Below are 22,754 nucleotides of genomic sequence, written 5' to 3'. Positions count from 1 at the left end.
TTTTGACTAAGTCATCTATAGAGGAAACCTTAGCCTTCTGATACGTAAAAATTCCAATTTAGGTGTTGATATAAAACATTAGGGAAACACACCATATCAGAAAAAGCACTGTAACAAATAAAATATTGGCATAGCTAGCTTTAAAAAACATATGTTGTCACAGCTTTAGAGCCATAATGATGTTAGATAATAATACAGGAAAGTTTTCTTAACTTACTGGTATAAGCCTGTACTTTAAATGTGAAAAAGATGTTCATATGCCAAATAGATGGCAAACTTTTTCAGGTGTATCAGTGGATGCTATCTTTCCTGAAATACAATTATGAAACACACACATCTCTTCAGTATTTTGTGTTACTACATGTAATAATTGATTTAATTAATTTGTGACTTTAATTTTTCCATTTCCGACTAGAATCACTGAGTGCCTGTCAAGTTCAGAAACAGCAAATTTGTATGAAATCTACTCTGTTCTATGCTATTGTGTGATATCTTTTTTATGCATACAGTAACCACTTCTTCTCAATGACTGCTTGTAGTTTTACTAAAAATAGATTAAGAAATTAAGGAAAAAAAAAAATCAGATAGGATTACTTTCTCCCAAATGCAGACATGAAAAAAAAATGCTTAGAAGCTAGTAACCAGGATATTTAAAGAAGGAACATGGATGAGAAACAGAAATACATTGATCACTACAAAGAATAATGGAATAGCCCTTAAAAAAACAAACCAAACCAAAAAACAGGTGGGGAGCTTTAATTCTTCCAGATGTTACAAATTTCTTTTTTTCCTGAAAAAAAAAATCAAAAAAAAATCTGAAGAACCAAGCCCTGCACTCTATTTAAGTCTCTATGCAAGTCGCATTTAATTTCCCTCAGTTTATATATATTGAGAGGGTATAGTACTAAGAAAACCAACTAGAAATATAAAGCCTACTCAAATTCTTAGTCACTAAGTCAGTAACAATTTGCAAAAGTGAAGGACTACAGGCCTGGACCACAAAATTCTTTAAAATTTAATATAAGGAAAGAATGCATTATTATAAGTTTCATCTTGAACTCTCTCCTTGTTAGGTATTCAGTGTGGTCCTTCTGGTAATACACAGTAAATCTCAGAAATATGGAAGTACTCTTAGATTCTTGTTCACACCATTATTGAACTTTGTTTTTTATATGCTATGAGTCACTTTAAATAACTGTAATTTAGTCTGCTCTTCACTCTATTGGTGTAATAACAATCCACGCTGGAATTATGGGATGCACTGAACTGCACACCATTGCAACCTACCTCTCTGAATGGGTCATTGTCTTTCTTAGCTGAGGGACAGCAAGTCTCATAAATTGCTAAGATCTGAGTTTTCTGTGGACTTCTAGAAAAAAAAAGAGTAATATTTTCTGATACTTAAGAGTTTATGCAAGATAAAAGCACACAGTATTTCTATAGCTCTAGGCTGCTCAACATTTTCTTCGAATAGCAATCAGTATAACCTTGGAACAGCAGCAATGATCCCTATATTATTTATTAAAAAAAAACAACAAACCTCAAGTTTTTTTGGCAGACAGCCAATGATACAATATGTAACTTCACTGGGCTTGATTTCTTCCCTATATTGTTCTTCTCCAGCAACATACAATGTCTGCAAGGATGGATCAGGATCTTATCTCTGCATGGCACACTATCCCAGCTGTTGATCCTTAGGGTTGTAGCACTACCAGTACAACACTACTATTTCAGGTAGAGGTGGCTGCATTTGGAGACTTCGAGTGTCTCTCTTCAGAAAAACTACACATTACCAAGAATGCTGGAAAAGCACAAACATGTCAGTGAAAGCCATTACCAGTGGTTTTGGCACTATGCCCTAATCACCAAAGGTGGACCGACACGCACGCAGAGCAGAGAGCGGCAGCGGCACCGGCAGCGGTGGCAGCTGTTCCTTTAAATTGCTGAGGATTTGAGAGGGAGCCGGGCTTCCTGGAGACGGTAAAGCCGGGGCAGAGCCAGGAGACCCGAGTCTGAGCGGGAATCCTGAGAGAAAAGGGAGGCTGACGTGGCAGAAGGCGTGGCTGTGAACGGCGGCAGGTTTAAAAAGCGGCCATTTGGCAGCCTCCTCTGAGCACGCGGCAGCGCAGAGCAGAGAGCGGCAGCAGCTTCCAGAGGGGAAGGGGTCCCTTCCAACCCCTAAGATTCTATGATAAGGAGATCCCCTCTTTTTTTTTTTTTTTTTTTAAATTTTTAGAATCACAGGATCTTAGGGGTTGGAAGGGACCTCAAAAGATCCTCTAGTCCAATCCCCCTGCCAGAGCAGCATCACCTAGAGCACATCACACAGGAACGTGTCCAGGTGGGCTTTGAAAGTCTCCAGCAAAGGAGACTTCACAACCTCTCTGGGCAGCCTGTTCCACTGCTCTGTCACTCTCACAGTAAAGAAGTTTTTCCTGATGTTTACGTGGAACCTCCTGCATTCCAGTTTGCACCCACTGCCCCTTGTCCTATCACTGGACATCACTGAAACATCTTTACAAGATGAGCACTGAACACACAACAGCTCATAAACTTTTGCTATGCTGAGACTATTCTACAGTATCTGTATATTCTGGAAGTACCTTACAGACAAGCAGCTTACTCATATATATTCCATTTAAATGAAGGAATATATAAACAACACAGCCAGCTGTTCTGGCCTCCAATAAAGCTATCTGATGACAGTGTAGCTAACTATATTCTAGTCTATATATAGTAGCTTCATGATAATTTAAAATAATAATTAAAATATATATAAATAGACTGAGACTATCCTGGTAATGTTGTATTTATCCAGTAGATTCCTGATTAATTTTCCCTCCTTTCCAGTGTATGAGTGAAGTGTTAAGTAGTTTACAATACAATTCAGGACAGGAGACAAGTAAGAGTTTCTTCCTGACAAATCCCTGGCATATGTACAAAGCTGTTTATCCCATTGTTTATTGCTAACAATAAATTGTGTAAAAGACATATCTAACAGTAGAAGAGGTGTGGCAGCCTGCAGCTCTGATATGAGCCAGAGCTCAAGTCAGAGCACAACCGCCTTCCGAGTGGCAAGCTTTTGTTGAGTTGGGTTCATCCCTGGATTGGGACCAGCTTCCTTCCACCAGGTATTTAATCAATTGGAAGCTCTCACGGATGTGCATGCGTTGATACACACACAGAGATACCGATAATTTTAAAACACTTAAATGTTCACTAAGATTATGGGGGTAAAACAGAGGAGAGTGGGGATACTGGATGCACTAGGATAAAACAAGGAGGATTGTGTGTATGTACGTAAATATTTTTACACAGTATGTAATGATACACGGCTATGTTATAATGCAAAACAGCGGAACACGAAATGGCAGGAGGAAGAGGAACTATGACAGCCAGTGACACCGAGCCCGACACTTATCCCGTTTGGGTAGAGTGTGTGTGAGTGTGTGTGAGTGTGTGTGATTATTTTGGCTCGAAGAAAGGGACGGGACAGCTGCAGGTGCGGTGTGACTGCAAGCACAGTGCTTTGGGCAGCTTACTAGTCCCTCAGACTAGCGTCTGGGTCACCGTCCGCCTGGGCTCACAGGGAGCAGCGACATTCCACTCTTTTATATTCAGCTCTTTTATCTTCTCTGAGCAGGGCACTGGTGACCGAAACCACCGTCCACTATTGCCCTAGCAAATCAGTGGTTTCAACCTCTCCCTTGCTCTAGCAGTGAAGACAGCTGACCTTCCCTCCAACAGAAAACAGGCAGACGAACAGCTCTCGCTCTTTGGCTGTTCTGGCAGTCCCTGCTTTATGGTTCAGAGAGGAGCAAACTGCAACCTTGTTATTGGTCCCTTTTGGATGGTTGCTATCATTGGCTCATTTCAGCCCATCATCAGTATCCTTTAAGTGTTTATTATCCAATCACTTCTCTTTATCCCACCACCATTATAACAATGTTGCAAAAGAGTCCATTGCTGTCAGGGTTCTGTACAGCAGGCTCTCCAACATCGTCCTTGTATGTGTCCTTGAGCTCTGCTTGGAGCCATTCTGTCTCCATATATTAGTCAGTTTTGGTTGAGAGACATATCTCTATCATAAGGGGTAGGACTCTCACAAGAGGTCAGTTCAGACAGTGTAAACACAAATAACAGCATGAAAAGATGGAAGCTAAAAGTAATTAAAAGTGTTGGGGTTTAAAGGCTTGCAATAGGATCTTCAGATGCACCTCAGAAACCAATAGCTTTCATGTGCTATTTCCCTCAGATACAAAACTTACATGTTTTAAAAAAGACTAAAAAAGCACTGATTATGTGTAAGTTATAAAATGAAGCAAAAAGACCAACAATATTTTTTCTGATGGATCAGGATAATTTCCAAGAAGATGTTTTGAAGCTCACTACAAATTCTATGTAAAGTGATTGTGAAGAGAAATGAAATAAAACTGGAGGAGCCACAAGTGGTAATCCTGTCCAAGATATTTTAGAAAATTATTAGAAGCTTCAGACTTCAGCAAACAATGCAAACACATAAGAAGATATACACAAACGGGATCCTGTAACAGAAGTACATCATCTTATCTATAAAAAACAAGAATAATTACTAATACTGGCAATTGCTAGACTTAAGTAGTTTTTATCATACCCTAACAATATAACAGAAACTTAAAAATCCCCCATGAACACAAACATGCAGGCACACACACAGAGAAAACGCGAGTAGGCCCCTCACAAGCACTAAGAGCTTTCCCTGGCAGAGCAGCCAGAGGAAGTTGGGTCCCTCTGCTGCCAGCAGGCCGGCTCAGCCCCGAACTGGCACCGCAGGGCCTGCATCAGGGTAGGCGTCAGGGCAAGTGCAGCTCAAGAGCTCAGGAACTGCTCCTATTTACAATCCACAGTTTATATACTTCAACTTAAAAGGAGGGTGCGTTCCACCACAACACAATATTCGTAGACACATTTTGACTTACTGCAAGACAGAAAAAATGTTTGACAGATAAAGTTATCACATTAAAAAATAAACCTAGAGAAGCAGTCAATGCATTTACAAAGAAATTCCAAAGTCTCAACAGGTCTGTGCTCTCCAGAAAACCTTTAATTAGAGTAAAAATGAAATGCACAGTACCTTTAACAGAGAGAGCTCAGAAGAGATTCACCTCACATCAGGGTTCTGCTGCATTGAAGTACTTCTTGAAAGAGCACTTAAATGAAAAACTTACCATTGTCATTTGTCAAATCTCTTTCACTCCATCATTCAGAGGTTTATACTTTTTTCTCTTTGTTAAGTTTTACTATCTGATTCCAGAATGATACATTATGCTGGAAACCATAGTTACAGAGTACCACAGATCAGCTTCCTACTGTAAGTACCACTGTAACAAAATGCACATTTTTAAAAGGAGGAGTGTCAGGATACTGAAAAAAAAAGAAATAGCAAATACTACTTGCAAGAAATGTGAGGATACCTCAGCAAAGGCAGAGATATGTAGAACTGGCACACGAGAGAGGAGCAGACACAAAAAGGAATGCATGGCAGAGGAGCATTGCCTTTTACAACATCAGATTGCACATGATTTTCTACATCCACATTTTCTTGGGAAGACACTGCAGCAATGGGAAATACCCCTGCACTAGTCAATGAACTATTGGTCCTGTATATCCTATTGCATTAAATGCAAACCAATGAAAACAATTTAATATCTCACCTAAGCATAGTGTGTTCAAATAAACTTAGTATTTCCCTGTAAGGCATAAATATTCAATTAGACTTCACTACTACAAAATGTAAAGCAATCACATGACAAAATTAAATCTGTTAAGTAAGGTTTCATGAGCTTTTAGGGTCACTACTCTCCATTTATGGAATATTCTAAGATTATCACAGTGAGATACCTATCCTAAAGCAGTAATGATTTCTTACTATAGATAGTACTCTGATGAGAATTACTATGTTTTCTTGTGGCTGGACACACAGTATTTTGCAGCACATAAATTTTCTTAGTCTTTCTACTGAATTTCAGAGCAAACAAAAACTGTGTTATTCATTTTAAGACATATTCCTGGTCTTTCTCCCCTTCTCCTCAATAAAAATTGCATTAGCATCTTTAAGTCTGTTCTGCTTCAGATGGTTTGAAGAAGGAAACCCTGGTTGTATAATTGATAAGAACACATAACACTTACGCTAGATTTGTAGACAAAGTATTTACCTACTAATGATCAACATTGTAAATAGAAACAATCTTTACTCAAATAAAAAAATATTTGCTTTATAATAAATGCAAACACCTTTTCAATTGTTGGTTTTTTTTTTTTTTGTTTGTTTGTTTTTTTGTTAAGCTATAAAGTTAACTTAAAATGCCATTAGCTAGAAGTTAGGAAGTCCTGAAATGACAGGGTTTCTCATTTAGAAGATTGGAATGTTTAGTTTTTCTTTAGTCATACTGATTACATTTTACTGTATCTTTCCACTCAAATGTAGTATTGTATCACAAATCAACAAGAAGACAAACAGAAACTAGTAATATATACCAACCAATGTTTGATTTTACATAGAAAAAATGACTGGTTTGTATTAGAAAAACTACAGGTAGGAAGAGGTCATAAACCTTTGTTTGCAGGACACCTAACTCCAGTTAAACCAGTATTATGAGACAGCATCAAAAAGAGTTCAGAAAGTCAAACTTCACAAGAAAGTAAACAAAATTAATTTTAAACACCTACTTGCTTCTGCAACCACTGTTCTCGCCTTCTTTGTTTTCTCCTCAAGCTTTTCAACTTGTTTCTTTCTCTCTTACTCAGCTTTTTGTTGAAAGAAATATTCAAAGGCTGCACAAGCTCAACAGGTGTGATGTGTTGTTCCTCTTCTACAGCAGGTGAAGAAAGGTTAATTACAAAAGGTGACCCATCAGCAATGGCACTCCCAGAAGATTGTCCAGTAGCTTCAAAATCACACTCACTTTCTGTTTCTCTATGTAGTAACGTGGTAAAAGAAGTAACTTGAAACTTTTTTTGTAGTTTGTCAGCACTGGAACTGTATAGGTCCTGAAAAGAACTACCATCTTTCCTCTTGGGCTTTAATTGCAAGCCACTTTGAGTGTCAACAGGACTTTGATTTTGGCAATGGTAGATTTCCATACTGCAAGTTTCATATGATGCAGGTGACAAACCAGATTTCTCCTTGATACTTAAATCCAAACTACATGATCTTCTGTGAAAAGCTTTTAAAAGGTATGCATCATTCATGAGAGAGGAAGTAGAAAGATTTCTGTTTTGATTTAATGACCTTAAGGGAAGTCTTTTAGTTTTCATTTCAAATCTGTGAGCTCTTGCTTCCAGACATAGTGCTTCTGCTAACCTTCCAGGACCATCATTATACCTGGCCATGTATGAAAGCCCTTGATTTTTCATTTCCAAAGCTGCATTTACCACTTTTTGGCAGGTATCCTTGCTAAAACTGGGTTGTATTTTGAGGAGAGAGAATTGTTTTCCTGATGATTTTGCCAATTTAAGAGAGAAAGCTGGCTGATAGTCAGTCCGACTTTTGCAGAAATGTATATTTACAAACTGTCCACAGGAACATTTTGTGTTGCAAACAAAGTTAAAGCCCCCTAAACGGACCTCACAGAATGGACAATGCAGTTTTCCAATTGTCCACTGTGCCTATTGACAAGAAAAGAAAAAAATATTACCCAACACATTCATTGTAAATAAATTATAAGGACATAATTATTAGATTTAATCTACTTAAATAACAGGGGACTTTTTGTTTTGCAAATACAATAAAAGAGACTTCATAGCATAAAGAAAATGCTCCATAAATAAAATTCTGGTCAAAACTCTACTCACTGCAGAGATAACTCATTCTAAGAAATCTAGAAAACACATTTCAAAATATAGGGGCTTTGCAATATGTTTAAAATTTGTCCATAGATAGAAAAATGCTGCAATAGTAATGAAAACATTAGATCCTTTAAAGTAGCTAAATCAATTTACAAGGTTCATCTGGGATTGGCAGGCACAGTTTCTCAGCTGAGTCTTCTAAGTGCTGATACGTTTCTTGCATACTAAGTACAGTGGAAGGAGATTTCTTACAAAGAGAATACATCTTTTTACTTTGCTTACTCCCAAAAAGCTTGAAGTAGTACTTGTATTTTGGTGTATATTGTATTACAACATAATCTGTGTGCAGATACCATGACAAATCCTTAATACTCTAAGGAGACAGTTATTTTCATAATTTGTAATTCTATGAATTTCATTTCAATCCTAAGGGAACTTTTTCAGAAGAAAATAAGTATCAAAGATCTATAATCCCCTACATATTTGCACAATTATTGTTTTCAGTAAATATATTCATCTGTCAGCAGAAATATTTTTAAGGATTAAAGCTATGCAAGTATCTTTAGGAAAAAAGTCCAGATGAAGAACATTATCAACTCCAGTCACATATTACTCACCAGTGTGCCTGAAGTGGGGTTGAGGCATGAATATAGAAGCTGCCCAACATTTCTAGTTAAAGCATTGCTTTCAGTTGCAAATGTCTTTCAAGGTAGTTTGGGAAGATGATTCCATGACTGATGCATGTCTGATTGAAAGCTTCAGCAGTTTCAGTTAAAACCAATTTTGCAGTTTCAGAAAAAAACCTCATGCAAAAAAAAAGGTTATTTATCATATGCAATGCTAGAAAAACTGCTGGCAACACTTTGAGAAACTTTGTGGTTTTTTCCTGCTTTGTGGGTTGAAACCTCAAAATTTTACAAAGTATCAGAGATGTGCCTTTCATTGCACCTACAGAATTTGTTTAAATCTGGACATGTTTTTAACTTAGAGAAAAAAAATTCCAGTTTACATATGCTCAAAAGCTTCCAGATCTCTGAAAATTCTTTGAATGTGCTCAGTATCTCTCAGTTTTATGAGGCTGACAAATGTGTGCATATGCCATTCCCAAAGAATTAAGCTGGTTCAGAGATTTACTGTAAGACTCCCACGCTCCATTTCCCAGATACCATGGGCTAGGCACTAAAATTCAGGGAAAAGTACTTTTGAGTGCCTTTAGTGAGTCTTTCTGGCACTCAGGCACTTTGGAATAGTAACCTGAATCTCCAAATGGAGAGGAGGAATGATTCATGAAGGCTAGGGAAGAAGGCTAGGAGCTGGCAAAAATGGGAATGCAAGAGACAGCATGGAAGAAAAAAGACATCTCTATGTCCTGTGTGCACAGAGACAGGGAGATGAGGTGCAGCACAAGAGAGTCCAGTACTTACTTAGCATTAGTTTGGCAATGGACTGTAGAAGAAGCATTGACTCAGTAAAAGAAGTAACAGTCTATTAGTGGAGGAGGTGGTAGGGGGAAAATCAGCAAGATCTGAGAAGTTGCTGAGGGTACGCAGATTTAATGACGGACTGCATGAAGAGGAAAAACTGGGAAGGCATAGCCAAAGAAGCTAAAACAAGTGATAAGTGATGGGGAAAAGAAAATGCAGGTCCGTAAAGGTCACTAGCAGCACTAGCTAGATATTTATAATTATTGAAACTTATCTCTGCACTAATGTGTGCAAGAAATTCCATGAGATTGGTTAAGAACAGGGACAGATGGCAAAAAAGAACTGGCTGGGAAGCAGTGGGTTTTTACAGCCTGCAAATAGACTTTCTGCTTATATAAAATGATTTAGCCTTTGATTAAGGAGTCGTACAAGAGAAACTAACACATGATCACAAAATTATTCAGAGTCCAGGAGGATGTGCGGATAAGTCGAAATTGTTTACAAAGCCCACTCATTTACCCATAAACTCGAAGTATTGAAGCATTATGGAACTATAAGAAAGAATTAATTTTAAAAAGACTTTAATTAAATGTTGAAAAAAATATAGAGCCAAAACAATTAAGGAAGATTAATTTAATGTTCTTAATTTTTAAATGCTTAGTTTTACAGTCATAATATCTTTTTTTGTTATGTATCATTTTCATCATGGATTTGCTTGGATCAGAAGTTACTTGCAATATAGTGACACTTTGACACTGAATTCTAAGCAGAAAGAAACGCAGATAGAATTCACTTCTCAAAATCAAGGGCTCATCAGAGAAAAACTGTAGGGCAAAATAAAAGCACTGTTTCTGCTTACTCTATCTGTGCAGCAATATTAACTCCTAGACCTAACCTAACTTAAAGAAGATACTCAACTGAAGCAATCAGTACAAAAGGAAAGTTATGAGATGGTTTGTAATTTCAAATGGGCAGTTCAAAGTCAGAAGCAGTGGCTCTGGTTTGTTATCAGACCTTTCAATTTGCAGGAAGGTACCTACTTCCTATTCATATGACAAATAAGCCTATGAAACACAAAAGACAACACATTGTATATTAACAGATCTCTTAACAAACCCGTAATCAGTTTTATGGATAAATATCCTTCTTATTCTGTCAACCTAAATGTTAGCACTGTAAGATATGATGATCAAGACAAATCAAAGTGTAAATAATTAATATAATTTTAAGCATTGACAAAATACACAGAGGTGCCTATGACAGTTATTTGGACAAACATAAATAAATTCAACTACAAATAGGCAGGAACAGAATTTATTACTTGCAGGTTTTGTGCATATGTTAAAAAAACCCCACATGTAAGAGAGAAAAAAACCTCTGTAAATGGTAATGTCATCATTTAGAAGGTCTGCAGTATATATGGACCTTAGCAGAAAAGTGCTATTGAAATTGGTTATTTCACATTTTGAATTATAAAGATGAAAACAACAAAAAAAAAACAACAAAAAAAGATCTACCTTTTCAATCACACATTTCACCCACTCTGGAATGGCTTCTAAGTTCACATGCCATATGTTGCAAGACACTTGTGCAACAGCTGAAGGTTGCGATGTCTGGTAAGAAAAATGAATTATTGTATTGATATCCAACATTCATGTCAGGTTATTTTTGTTTGAATATAGCCAGAAGTCAGCTTCCCAAATTCAGTAAGTATTTTAATAAAAAAATATAAAACTCAAAGCTGTTGATGCATTCTCTAATCTAAAAACTAGGTAGATGCTGTCAATAATTCCCTATTTCTGAATCTAAGGACACTGGACAGACTTCACTGTGGAGATGGGAGGTGTTAAGAGGTGGTTTTGTTTTGTTTGCAAGAACAGGAAGTATGCAATTGCTGAACTTCCAAGCATATTTGGAACTTGATTTGAGAAGCATTATCAGCTGGCACAACGTTCCAGTAAAGACAGGAAAACTTAAGCTGTAGTCTATATGAAGACTGTGGTCAATATTACAGAGCTATGCCACAAATAGTTTCAAATTAATTTTCTAATGCTTGTTAGAAGAACTATCAGAGAAACCAGGGACTCACAGCAACTTTGAACTTTTACTGCAGTGATGTGACCAGGTGAAGAGCGAACAAATGCTGTAGCACTTCACTGATACAAAAGCAGAAAAAATTACCTAACTACCTTTAGTAGACAAGTGATACAAGTGTAATTTTAATATGGTTTAGAATGTCAGTAGTCATTAAGGTGCCTAAAAAATATAAGAAAAACTCTGATAGGTGTTGAAGTCTTAAAATCAGTTGTTAAAATTTATGAATATGGAAAATCACTGACTCATGTTACGAAACTCATGAGAATAAAAGTTTCATTATGTTGAGAATCAAAAGTGCAGCCACATCCAGAAAACAGAAGCTTTTAGAAATTCTCCAAGTAATGACAGCAGACATACAGATTAGATCTGTTTCCCATGTCTATGCTATTGTCTTCCTCCTACCTGTGGAGGGTACTTCAACTTGGATATAATTCTGATTTAACATTAATTAACTAATTAATGAATTAATTTTGATATTACAATCTTTGCCTCCCAATGTCTTGGGAAGTAGCATTAAATGAGGCTTTTTTAATCTGCTACCTACATAATTAGAGCTGCTCAGTCCTCTGCACAGTGATGGTGCACCTCCACTAGCAATTAAATGCTCTACCATAGGCCATCGGCAAAGATACCTCCCTTCTTTTCACTACATTTTTTCTATGAAAGCAGTTGAAATTTCCCATCACACCCCCAAATAATGCGTGAAGTCATGCATAAAATAAAAACTCTGCAAGCATAAAGCATGAATAATAGTCTAGAATGTCAAGCTCTGTAAGAGGAGTGATTAAAATGGGGTTTATTAATAATACTAATGACATCATAATCTTAAGAAATAGTAACTTTGTTTCTGCCTCTATTGGTTACACCCATCTTCAATGCCAAAACCCCATGTTGTTGCACTTCTATTGCATTAATTAAAAAGGAACAACACCTTGCCTCCTATTTACTTTTTCACTTTGATTCAAGATCATAGAATGTACTCACAGGCTTCTTGTCTTATTATTATTAAATTATTACTGTAAAAAAAAAAAAAAAAAAAGTGGTATTTTAGCCTGGTAGGGCATGCTCCCTCTCAGGGCAGTTTAATCTTCTGAACTATTTTTGGGCACAGACTGTCTCTCGCTTTTTCAAAATGAAGAGCAGAAGTTTAGGATGTAGGAATATCTGACACACAGTTAACTACCACACTGGAAATAGGTATCACTATTTAAAACATGCCTGAGAAACAAACAGGTCTCTGTTAAGAGATATTAAAACAAAAAATGACTGCATTACAACTGCCAAAAACCCCAATATACCCTATATAAGGTCACAGTCAAATGTATCATGAATACCATCCTTCATGTCTCAGAACATAAAGGTGATAACTGCCTACTTGGCTCCACTAGCATCAGTGCTCACGTTGATGACTACATAATTGTCCATATCTTAGTATTCATTTCCACAGGAGATTAATTAATAAATGAGGGCAAGTCTAATACTTCTCCTTTTTTAAAAACCAATAGCACTAGAAAAAGTTACAAACTCCCTTCAGATGCTATACTTACTTCAGACAGTTCTTTTTCATGACATTTTGAAAGGCAAACAGAATTTGCTATATATTTTCTACATCTCCAGCAACGTAGAACATCAGCCTCTTGGTTACTCATTTCAACTGGTGATTCTTCAGCTCTTTATATCTATCAGTAAAGACCATAAAACATAAAATTAAATAATCTATTGAAACAACACATGCTTTCCTCTTGTGACCCAGAAGTCCATCAGTAATCTCTTGACTATAGAGGAGATAATTGCATTAATTACATTCTCTGATCTTGTAGAATGTGCCATCTAAACATCCTAAATTGCGAAGTGCTACAGTTTTTTTTATTTCCAGGTTTCATACAGTACTAGAAAGCAACAACAAAACAAATTTTTAAAACAAATCAACTTTCTTAATGTTTAGAAAAAAGACAGAACTCCCATATTTTCCCAAAATATGGCCACAGAAATGGAATAATAGAATTATAGAATGGTTTGGGTTGGAAAGGACCTTAAAGATCATCTAGTTCCAAACTTCTTGCATGGGCAGGGACACCTCCCACTAGACCAAGATTTTCAAAGCCCCATCCAACCTGGCCTTGAACACTTCCAGGGAGGAGGCATCCACAACTTCCCTGGGAAAACTGTGCCAGTGTCTTACCACCCTCACAGCAAAGAATTTCTTCCTCATGTCTAACCTAAATCTCCCTCCTTCCAGTTTTAAGCCATTACCCTTGTCCTGTCACTACACACACTCATAAAAATTTCCTTCCCACCTTTCCTGTAGGCCCCCTTCAGGTACTGGAAGGCTGCCACAAGGTCTCTCCAGAGCCTTCACCTCTCCAGACTCAACAACCCCAACTTTCTCAGCCTGTCTCCATAAGACAGGTGCTCCAGCCTGCTCAGCATCTTCATGGCTGTCCTCTGGACTTCCTCCAACAGCTCCATGTTCTTCTTGTGTTGAGGGCTCCAGAACTGGACACAGTAGTCCAGGTAGGGTATCATGAGAGTGGAGTAGACACAGCCCCAGATACTGTTGGCTTTCTGGGCTGCAAGCTCACATTGCCAGCTCATGTTGAGCTGCTGAGGGTGCACTCAATTCCACTGTCCATGTTGCCGTCAAAGATGTTAAACAGTACCAGTCCCAGTAATGACCCTTGCGGAATGCCACTTGTCATTGGTCTCCATTTGAACATGGAGCTCTTGACCACTACTCTTTGAGTATGACCAGCCAGCCAATTCCTTATGCATTCTTCAAATCCACATCTTTCCGATTTAGAGACCAAGATGTTGTGTGGGACATTGCCAAACACTTCGCACAAGTCAAGTAAGTCATTATTATCTTACACATTAAATATGCACACATAAATGTGATGACACATAATAAAAATGAATGCTGACAAAACCACAGAGGAAAAGGACTGTTTTCTCAGTGTGCCTCTGGAGGCTTAGTCCCTTGAATTATTTTGTGCAGGACAATCAGAACTACTGATATAAGAGAGCTTTTCACAGACCTGAATTGACCTTGTAAAATAAAGACCTAAATTAAGACAACTGGAAGGATAAGCAAATATTTTTCTCTCTGCACTACTGTGTTCTGATGTCTATCTGGTCTCCTCAAATCTATTCCCAAAGCCTCTCCTGTTTGCCATGTTTTTTCCAAAGGTCCTGCTTCTGTTTTTACCCCCTTGTGGTAGCTACATGAAAAAAAAAACACCACCACAATATTTTACATCTACTCACTCAAGCACTATGCTTCCTCATGGTGCCAAAGTGTGCAGTGCTTGCTGACAGGGAAGGTGAGGCATAAAACTTAGAGGCAGTATTAAAAAAACTCTATTCTTTCACAGTCCAAACATCTGATTTTGCAGTTATTTCCACAATTCAATTTTTGTTTGGTTTTCTCTTACTAAAGAAACTCTGACACCCTCAATGCATCCTCAATACATGCTGTCTGAATAGCAGTATGGCCTATCAAGCCATACAGACTTTTGCCTTGCCCCCATATCTACCCTCCCCTTTTCTTCCTTGTTTTCTGAATTAATCAAAGCCTATGAAACAAAGGTACAGAAATTACTCATTATTTTTCATTTCTGAGGTCTTTTTTTTCAGCAGATTTCCTTTTTCTACATATGTAGAGTCTGAAATACAGTTTGACAAGGAAGAATGGAAATACAGTGTGCATACCTTAGACTCCTAGCTTAACTGTACATGCAGCTTTTAATAACCAGAGCCATGATAAGCTTAGAAAGTTAAATTAAGGCAAAATTTAAATATTCTATTGCAATGTCACAAAAAATTATGTTTTTAAGATTCCATGAACATATCTTAATGTACATTTAGATGGCCAAGCAAAAGTGGAGGAGACACTTAGAGAATGCAAAATTTACATGGAAACCTGTCCTGTTCATGACAAAAAATGTGATTGTTCAAACGCCTTGATTTAAGCAGGTTCTCTGTTCGCTTTTTATTAACCTCACTATGTCTGTGCTGCTACTTTCTGTACTAGATATATTTCTAAAGAGGAACGCATAAAAACGCTGAACTGTGCTATGAATAACTTTAGAAAAAAAAACCCAAACAAAAAGAACTAGATAAAAAGTAAATGCAGGCTCTGAAAGATTTTTACAAGCAGTGTGTATCACGTCACTGGGATAAATGCATCGTTAAGACTTCACAGGGTACTGAAAGAATGATGACTAGTATGAATTTGTTCGTATCACTCAAACAACTTAGAGCTGTTTTAATGAATGTATTCTTCACAACTTCATGACGTGCTTCTGGAATGAGTTTAATTTCACAACAGCTCAGTGAGAACCTCAGATCTAAGACCAACCAGGAAGGACTGAAAGACAATTTAAATAAGACTTTATCAGATCTGCTTTTCCGTTACAGCCATATCCTCATCTCCTAAAATGCTTTCTTGAAACCTATACCAGCACACCTTACATGCTGTATCAGTGTATTCAGATAGTATATATTTAAGTATCTGTATACATTCCATTCCCCTTATGCTAGTTTTTATAGAAAAAATGCTGTTCTGCTATCTGTTGAACAGCTGCTTCATTAGAGGCTGATAATGCTTACTGGAGCAGGGTATAAAACAATTTATAATAGATGTTTATCTATTGGCCTATGATAAAGGGCTGATGGATACATGTATTTGCTATATTTAAAATATAAGGTCCAGGCAATGCAAAGAAAGGCTGTCTCAGGATCACTGCCATTTGAAGTGATGTAAACACCCCCCTCACCTGAACAATATCTAGCAAGAAAGCAAGCAAGCAATGTTTTACTGCAAAAATAAGAGCCATTTTCTAATTGTTTATACACTTTAAAAGTGTCTTCTTAGTTCTGCATATATCTTTCAATTAAAAATGCTTATTAATAAGATAAATTAATATATATGTAATAACTCGCACAGCACAGATTGTATTTTGTGTAACCAAGAACATTAATAGCGAAGTGCATGGAAAAAAAAACACCTCAAAAGGGAAATACTTTTGAAGACTATATTACAGTAGGCTGAAGTGTTCTTCTGGACTAGCAAAATTTAAAAAGGAAAAATAGGTCTATTAAAATTCTGCATATACATGCCTTTTGCAGTTCTTAGAGAGGAAGGAAGAAACACTACAAATGCACACTAACACATTGCAGAGGGTCTATATTTATCATACTAGAAGATAGCAAATAAGATGTTTCTTATTTCTCACATAAGCATTAATTTTTATTTTTATTTGCTCATCACTTCAACTAGAACTCAAAAGCATAAAAATACAGGGTTTTGACATGTATTTACAGTTAAATGCCATTTAACCATTCTGTTCTGGATATATTTTAGCAAAATTTTATGTGTCTGGCTTTGCATTTAAAACTATTAAAGACATTTTATTTTCACTTGGCCTTGTCTATCAGCAAAAAATGTAAACATAAAGATAAAAGATTCCAATTTGTCACTTGGAAACTAGATAGTGTCACTCTCACTGCGCCTTTTCAGCTTGGCACTGGGCCATGTCTGTTCTGACTGTACTGCTTTCAGATCTGTTACTTTGTGTGAGCTCATGTTTGCCTCCAAAATAGCATGTAGACATACCCGGGCTAAAAATGTAACGCTCCTCCATGGCTCTTGTTATATGTGCTTCAGACGTTTTTATATGATTCAGTCTCAGAGAAGCCAGGAGCTGAGAGTCCTAAGACTTCCTTCCCAAGTCAGAGTCCCCAGTTCCCTTTCTTGAAAACCATTTGTCTAACCTTCTCTTATGGACCTTTAATGGAGATTTCACAGTCTTCCCAAACTATTTAAATACCTTCTTCAATTTTATTTTTTTTTCTGATTTTTTTGGCATTTCCCTTATTCACTGTGTATCCAGAGAACAAAATGGCTCCTTTTTTTCCAGTACATTTTACAATTTCTAACACTTACTGTATATTACTTTCCCTTAAAACTTTTATTTGGGCTAAAAAAAATCCAGTTTTATCCCCCTTTCCTCACAGATCATGCTTACTTGATCTCCTATTTGTGAAATTTTTGTGAACTTCTATTTTGTGAACTCTTTCAAATTGGTCAGCTATTCTTGCACAGCCGTGTTCAAATCTGGATGCAGAACTCAAAATGAAGCTTCACCAGGGCTGAGCAAACTAGACAGATAATACAAATTTTCAAAGCAAAAAAAGAATGGAGAATGCCTTGTGAAGGTAGAAACTAAAACAAAATCCACTAGATCTATTTGAAAATGTTGTTCTTATATTTATAAGCACAGGAAACACTGGAAGCTTAAAGAACAACTCCCCAGCAGCAAACAATTTGAAAGTAATGAGCTCTTTAAGATTTTAATGCTCATGAATATGTTAAGGGAAGTGGAAAAAGGAATTGTATTTTTTCCCCTGTTCCCACTCTATCTGGAAAATCTATGAGCACCACCAAAGAAAGCGAGTGGAACTGTTCACATGAAAATGTCAAGGATCAAGCAGCAGACTTAGCAGACAAAGAAATGGTATAGAGTTGATCAGCTTCCTGTTTATTCATCACTCCCTGAATGGGACATTTCCCCTTCTGGCATCCCATCATAGTAGGAAGTCTCCTTTGATATTTATATGTAAGTTTTTTATACAATTTGAGTTGTATAATGTATTAAGCTTTGGCCATTTCTTCTTCAGAAAGATTGCTAGAAAACCTGAAGTAAAACACCAAGAAAAAAATTCTCAAACATTCAAAGCAAAGAACTAAACCCCTTATATTTCCGTTGAAAACCTGGTCTAGAGTTTCTTTTGAACTAGCTTGCCCCTCATCCCCAAATGCATGAAAATAAGAAAATTAGCACAGCAAGACAAATGGTTCTCAATGCCTTTTTCTCAAAAGTCATTCTGGATCCCTTCAAAACACTGCAGCGATGAAGACTACAATAATAATTAGGTTGCAGCAAGAAATTAGGACAGAGAAATTTGAGCATTAGTTACCAGGAGTCTTGAAAAAAATATTGAATAAGTGGCAGTTTTGAAGGAGGATGACAGACAGAAGCTAGATGAGCTGTCCTAGCCAACAAGTGTCCATACCAGAAGTTCCTGTTCCCAGACAAAGAAACAACCATGGAAGGCATTCAGAAACACATCACAACTTGCTGCCAGCTTCTGATCTTCAAAGTATATCTGCTTAGAGAGACACTTTAAATAATGTACTTAACCAGTGTTTCTCAATAAAGCAGTACTTAGATGGGAAGGGAGTAAAGGAAGTTTAAAGAACTGCCTCCAGACAACTAGAGAAAGCATAGCAGCCAAAGCAGCAAGATGGGTGGAAGAGCTGTTGCCATCTGCTCCTGTGCCAGCTCCTGCTCCATTGTGAACTGTCCTACCAGTTCAGCTTCCATATCATGGTCCACTGGTTGATGAGAGCCAGAGTGGCCAGTGTGTGATTCTCCTTGTAGTAAGAGTAGCCTATGTACTTAAAAAGCAGTTGACATAAAAAGGAATGGTACTTGCAAAGTATTAACTGCGTAACTTGCTAAAAAATCCTACTTCGTGCTGCCGAAGTCAACAGGTTTACCAGGTATAACGAGAACAGGGAGTGTTTAAATCACTGCCAGGGCACAGACCTTATACGTCAAAGGACAACCACGGATCAGCGCATCGTCTCCTCCTTGCATGATTCCGACCAGTTTCACGCCCTTGCACGTACAAACACCAGCTGCTGAACCAAACGAAGGGCTTCGCGAGCAGGCACGCCGCGCTGCGCCCCAGCTGGCAGCAGCTGCCGGCCGCAGGTCAGCGGGCAGCGCGGCCCAGCAGCCGCCCGCGGCCGCGCTCCGGTGCCCGGCAGCTCCCGCGCCTGCCCGGGCCCCGCCGGGTGCTCGGGCACCGACGGCCCCACGGGCAGGGCTCGGGCTGGGCGGGCGGGCCCGGCAGCCGCCCCCGAGCAGCGCGGGGAGGGCTGGGCTGGCAGACCCGCTCTGAGCCCCGCGCCGCCGGGCTGGGGCGCGCCCCGGGCGCCGAGCGCCGCGGGGGGAACGCGGACAAGTCGGGCTGTCGCCCCGCGCTGGGCTCGCCCCGGGACGGGCAGCCCCGCCGCCCCCCTGCTCCAGGCAGCTGTCCCGCCCCTCCGCGCTCAGCCCGCGGCCCCAGCGCCCCGCTCCGGGCAGCCCGGAGCCCGGCTCAGCCCACGGCCGCGCCCCCTCGGCCGCGCTCCGCTTACCGGGCCGCGCCGTGCGGGGCCGGGGGCGGCAGCCGCCCTGCTCCAGCCAACGGGAAGAGACGGGAGACAAACGGCAGCGGAAAGCGCTCCGCTAGCGCTGCCCGGCCCGGCCGGGCCCGGCCCGCCGCCCCAGGGGAGGCCGGCCCTCCCCGGCGGCCGCTGCGCCCCTCGCCCGGCGCCGCGGGAGGGAGGTCGGGCCCGGCGCCGGCTGCGCGGCCGGGCCGGCTGTGGCCAGGGCAGAGAGAGGGCAGCGGCCGCGCCGTGCCCAGCCCCGAGGGTGGCACGTCTCCCGTCTCCTGACTGGCAGAGACGGAGCCGGGGTGGGGTCAGCCCCGCCGGCAAGCGGTGACCAGGGTGCAGGGGCGCGGTAGTGAATGAACGGGGAGCGGAATTTCAACTTGTCAGTAAAAAATGAAGACAGAACCCCCTGTTGCTCCGGGCCCGAGGAACGAAGCTAGACCCAGAGAGCTGACACGCCAAGAGCGGGGCCAGGGACCTCGGGGGGACCAACAAGTGCCGGCAAGAACACCGGGCAGGGTGTCGTCAGTAGTCTCTGTTTTAGCAGTCAGCGAGAACCAAGGGGGAGCTTTAAGTAAAATATAAAGGGGAAAAGAAAAGGGAAGGGAAGGGAAGGGAAGGGAAGGCATAACCTTGTGAGCCCTTGGAGGGAATTGCTGCACATCATGCAGGGCCGCATGGGAGCCGCGGTGGGCGTGTGGTTTTGAAGACTGTTGGCGACTTAGTGCAGCGCAGCGCCAGGGAGGGGCTGGGGCATGTCCAGAGGGCAGCACAGCTGAGGAAGGGTCTGCAGATCCAGGAGTGGCTGAGGGAACAGGGCTTGTTCAGCCTGGGAAACAGGAGGCTGAGGGGAGACCTCACAGCTCTCTTCCACTACCTGAAAGGAGGCTGTAGTGAGGGGGTTGGTTTGGTCCTTCTCCCGACTAATAAACAATAGAACAAGAGGAAATGGCCTCCAGTTGTTTGAGTGGAGGTTTAGATTGGATATTAGGAAAAAAATCTTTACTGAAAAGGTTGCCAGGCACTGGAATGGGCTGCCTGGGGAAGTGGTGGAGTCACCATCCCAGGAGGTATTGAACAGCCCTGTAGATGTGGTGCTTAGGGACATGGTTCAGTGGTGGACTGTGCAGGGTGCTAGGTTGAGAGCTGGACTTGATGATCTTTTGATGGTCATCTATACCTCAGCAGTGAATAAAAGCTGGTAAACTAAATGCGCTGTCTTTCCACACCGGTAGTGTTTTGGCTTTTTGTGGTGATACTAATGTGATCAGGAGCTAACGTGCATTTGTAGCTGACCATCTGTTAATAACGCTCTGCTTCGAATGCGGGAAGGGACCACAGGTATCAGAGCAGTATGAATGGAGGATTGCTGAGATAAAATAGCGAGGCTGCCCACTTTTTTGGCATGTGGAGGTGGTTTGAAACAATGAAACCACCATGTCACTGTTTCTGCTACATTTATATCCAATTTCTGTGATTTTTCTTGCATTTCAAAGCACGTTCCCTGTAGATTTTGTTATCAGATAGATGCAGGACTCACCTGAAGATTTGGGCTCTCATGGGTGCAGAGGAGCACTAGCACCATTTTTTGTTTAGTACACACATTTACCTGATAATTTTTTTTAATGATTGTTTACTCTTCACTAACCTGTTACTGTTCTAAGACTACCTTGTAACAGTAGAAATATATAGTTTGGGTGATTGTTTGTTTGGGGTTTTTTGTTGTTGTTTTGGTTTTTTTGTATGTGCTTGTTTGTTTGTTTTCCTTGGGAGAGAATATAGGTTTATTCAGTTTCTGCTATCTAGAGTGTTACTCGTGAGAGTTTTCAAAGAATAATGTGATAAAAATATCTTAAAAAACAACATTAATTCAGAAAGCCTTATGTTTTTCAGTAATAAAAGCTAGCCAAATTACTTTATACTTGTTAGAAAATGGTTATAAAAATATTAGATGTGATAGTGTTTTTAAAAAAGAATCGAACAAATTACTCTGTGCTGTGACTTTTTTTTTTTTTTTTTTTTCCTCCCCCATTTTCCCACTCTATGGTTAGAAAAGCTGTTGTTTTTATTTTTGAGGAGCGGATTGTTAGGGTCTTTTTAGTGACTATTATATTTGGTGAGATGTGCTAACTGCTACTTTTTCTTACTTAATGTGGACCCAGTAAAGAAGACCTACATAAAGAAGTTCACAAGTGGCATGTTCACAACAATTAAGTACTGTTTTTGTTTGCCATAATTGTACAGTAATTTTATTTAAAAGAGACTGTTATTGTGAAATAATTTCTAGTGTGGTACAGGATGCTCGAATTTAAACTGAAAGAACTATTTGCAAAAAACCACTATTTATCCGTTTTAAAAAGTTGCAGGTTATAAGGCATTTTCTAGCAAACTTAATTGGTAAAGGTGTATAGAAGCAGGTGAAGTGAGATGAATGGAGAAAATGAAATACAGGTTAAAATTACTAGCTGTTAATTTAACGTGTGGCCTTCTGACATTAAAAATACTCAAATGATTAGGGGAGATAGCTTTTACTCCTTTAAAATTTTGTAATCTCATTTGCTTCTGCTTAAGTAAGATGTAGAGTTAGGCTATTTTTTAATTTAATGGAATCCCATGTTTGAGAAGAACAAGCAGTGAAGATGGCACTGGGGGAAAGAAATGAAGGGCACTGAATGGCTCATGTCACAGCAATGGCAAACAGAATGAGGAAAAATAAGACTTTGCTACTGCCTATAGGGTTATATTTTGAGAATTTTGTTCAGCATATTTGGTTTTATTACGCAAGTGGAACGTGCCATTCAGCTATGTGGTTAGCTGTATTAACTGTCTTACAGAGTGTCACAGGTCGAGAACAGGGCAGCTGGCCTGTGCAAGGTTAAGAGTGTATAAAGGGATCACTGAGGAAGTTAATGGGTATTGCTTGTGCTGTGGCTTTGGGATACAGGATAGCCTTGTACAGAAGTTAACTCCAAGGCAGAATATAGATTAAGTGCTCCTGGAGCCTATGGCGAGCAGCCCAAGGATCAGTGCAAAACAGACACAGTAAATCAGAAACCAGAGGGTATTTTTTTACATGGTGTTTTGAGGTAAGGGTGGTATAGCAAGAAGACTATATTGAAGACTGCATTCAGTGCATCAGTGAACACTGAAACACGCTGCAATGGTTTAGTGATTTGTGCATA

The 22,754-nt window shown here is 39.5% G+C and overlaps 1 protein-coding gene across 5 annotated transcripts in view; it reads right to left on the bottom strand.

The window, feature by feature from the left end:
* The window catches only part of RNF180 (ring finger protein 180), a 68,766-nt gene extending 49,140 nt beyond the window's left edge, over positions 1–19,626 (bottom strand). For 2 of the 5 annotated variants that reach the window (XM_051643412.1, XM_051643414.1), the window contains exons 1-4: positions 18,959–19,060; positions 12,896–13,027; positions 10,769–10,864; positions 6,709–7,647 (exon numbers count right to left, since the gene is read on the bottom strand). In XM_051643412.1, the coding sequence (XP_051499372.1) occupies positions 6,709–7,647; positions 10,769–10,864; positions 12,896–12,997 (1,137 nt within the window). In that variant the 5' untranslated portion in view covers positions 12,998–13,027; positions 18,959–19,060. Of the gene's footprint in view, positions 1–6,708; positions 7,648–10,768; positions 10,865–12,895; positions 13,028–18,958; positions 19,061–19,554 lie in introns of those variants that run through there. The other 3 variants (XM_051643415.1, XM_051643413.1, XM_051643416.1) reach the window with 3 other exon arrangements.
* Between the last annotated feature and the right edge of the window lie 3,128 nt (positions 19,627–22,754).

This window comes from Apus apus, chromosome Z, assembly GCF_020740795.1.
Source record: "Apus apus isolate bApuApu2 chromosome Z, bApuApu2.pri.cur, whole genome shotgun sequence".
NCBI lineage: Eukaryota > Metazoa > Chordata > Aves > Apodiformes > Apodidae > Apus > Apus apus.
This window is presented reverse-complemented; position numbering and strand designations above follow the sequence as displayed.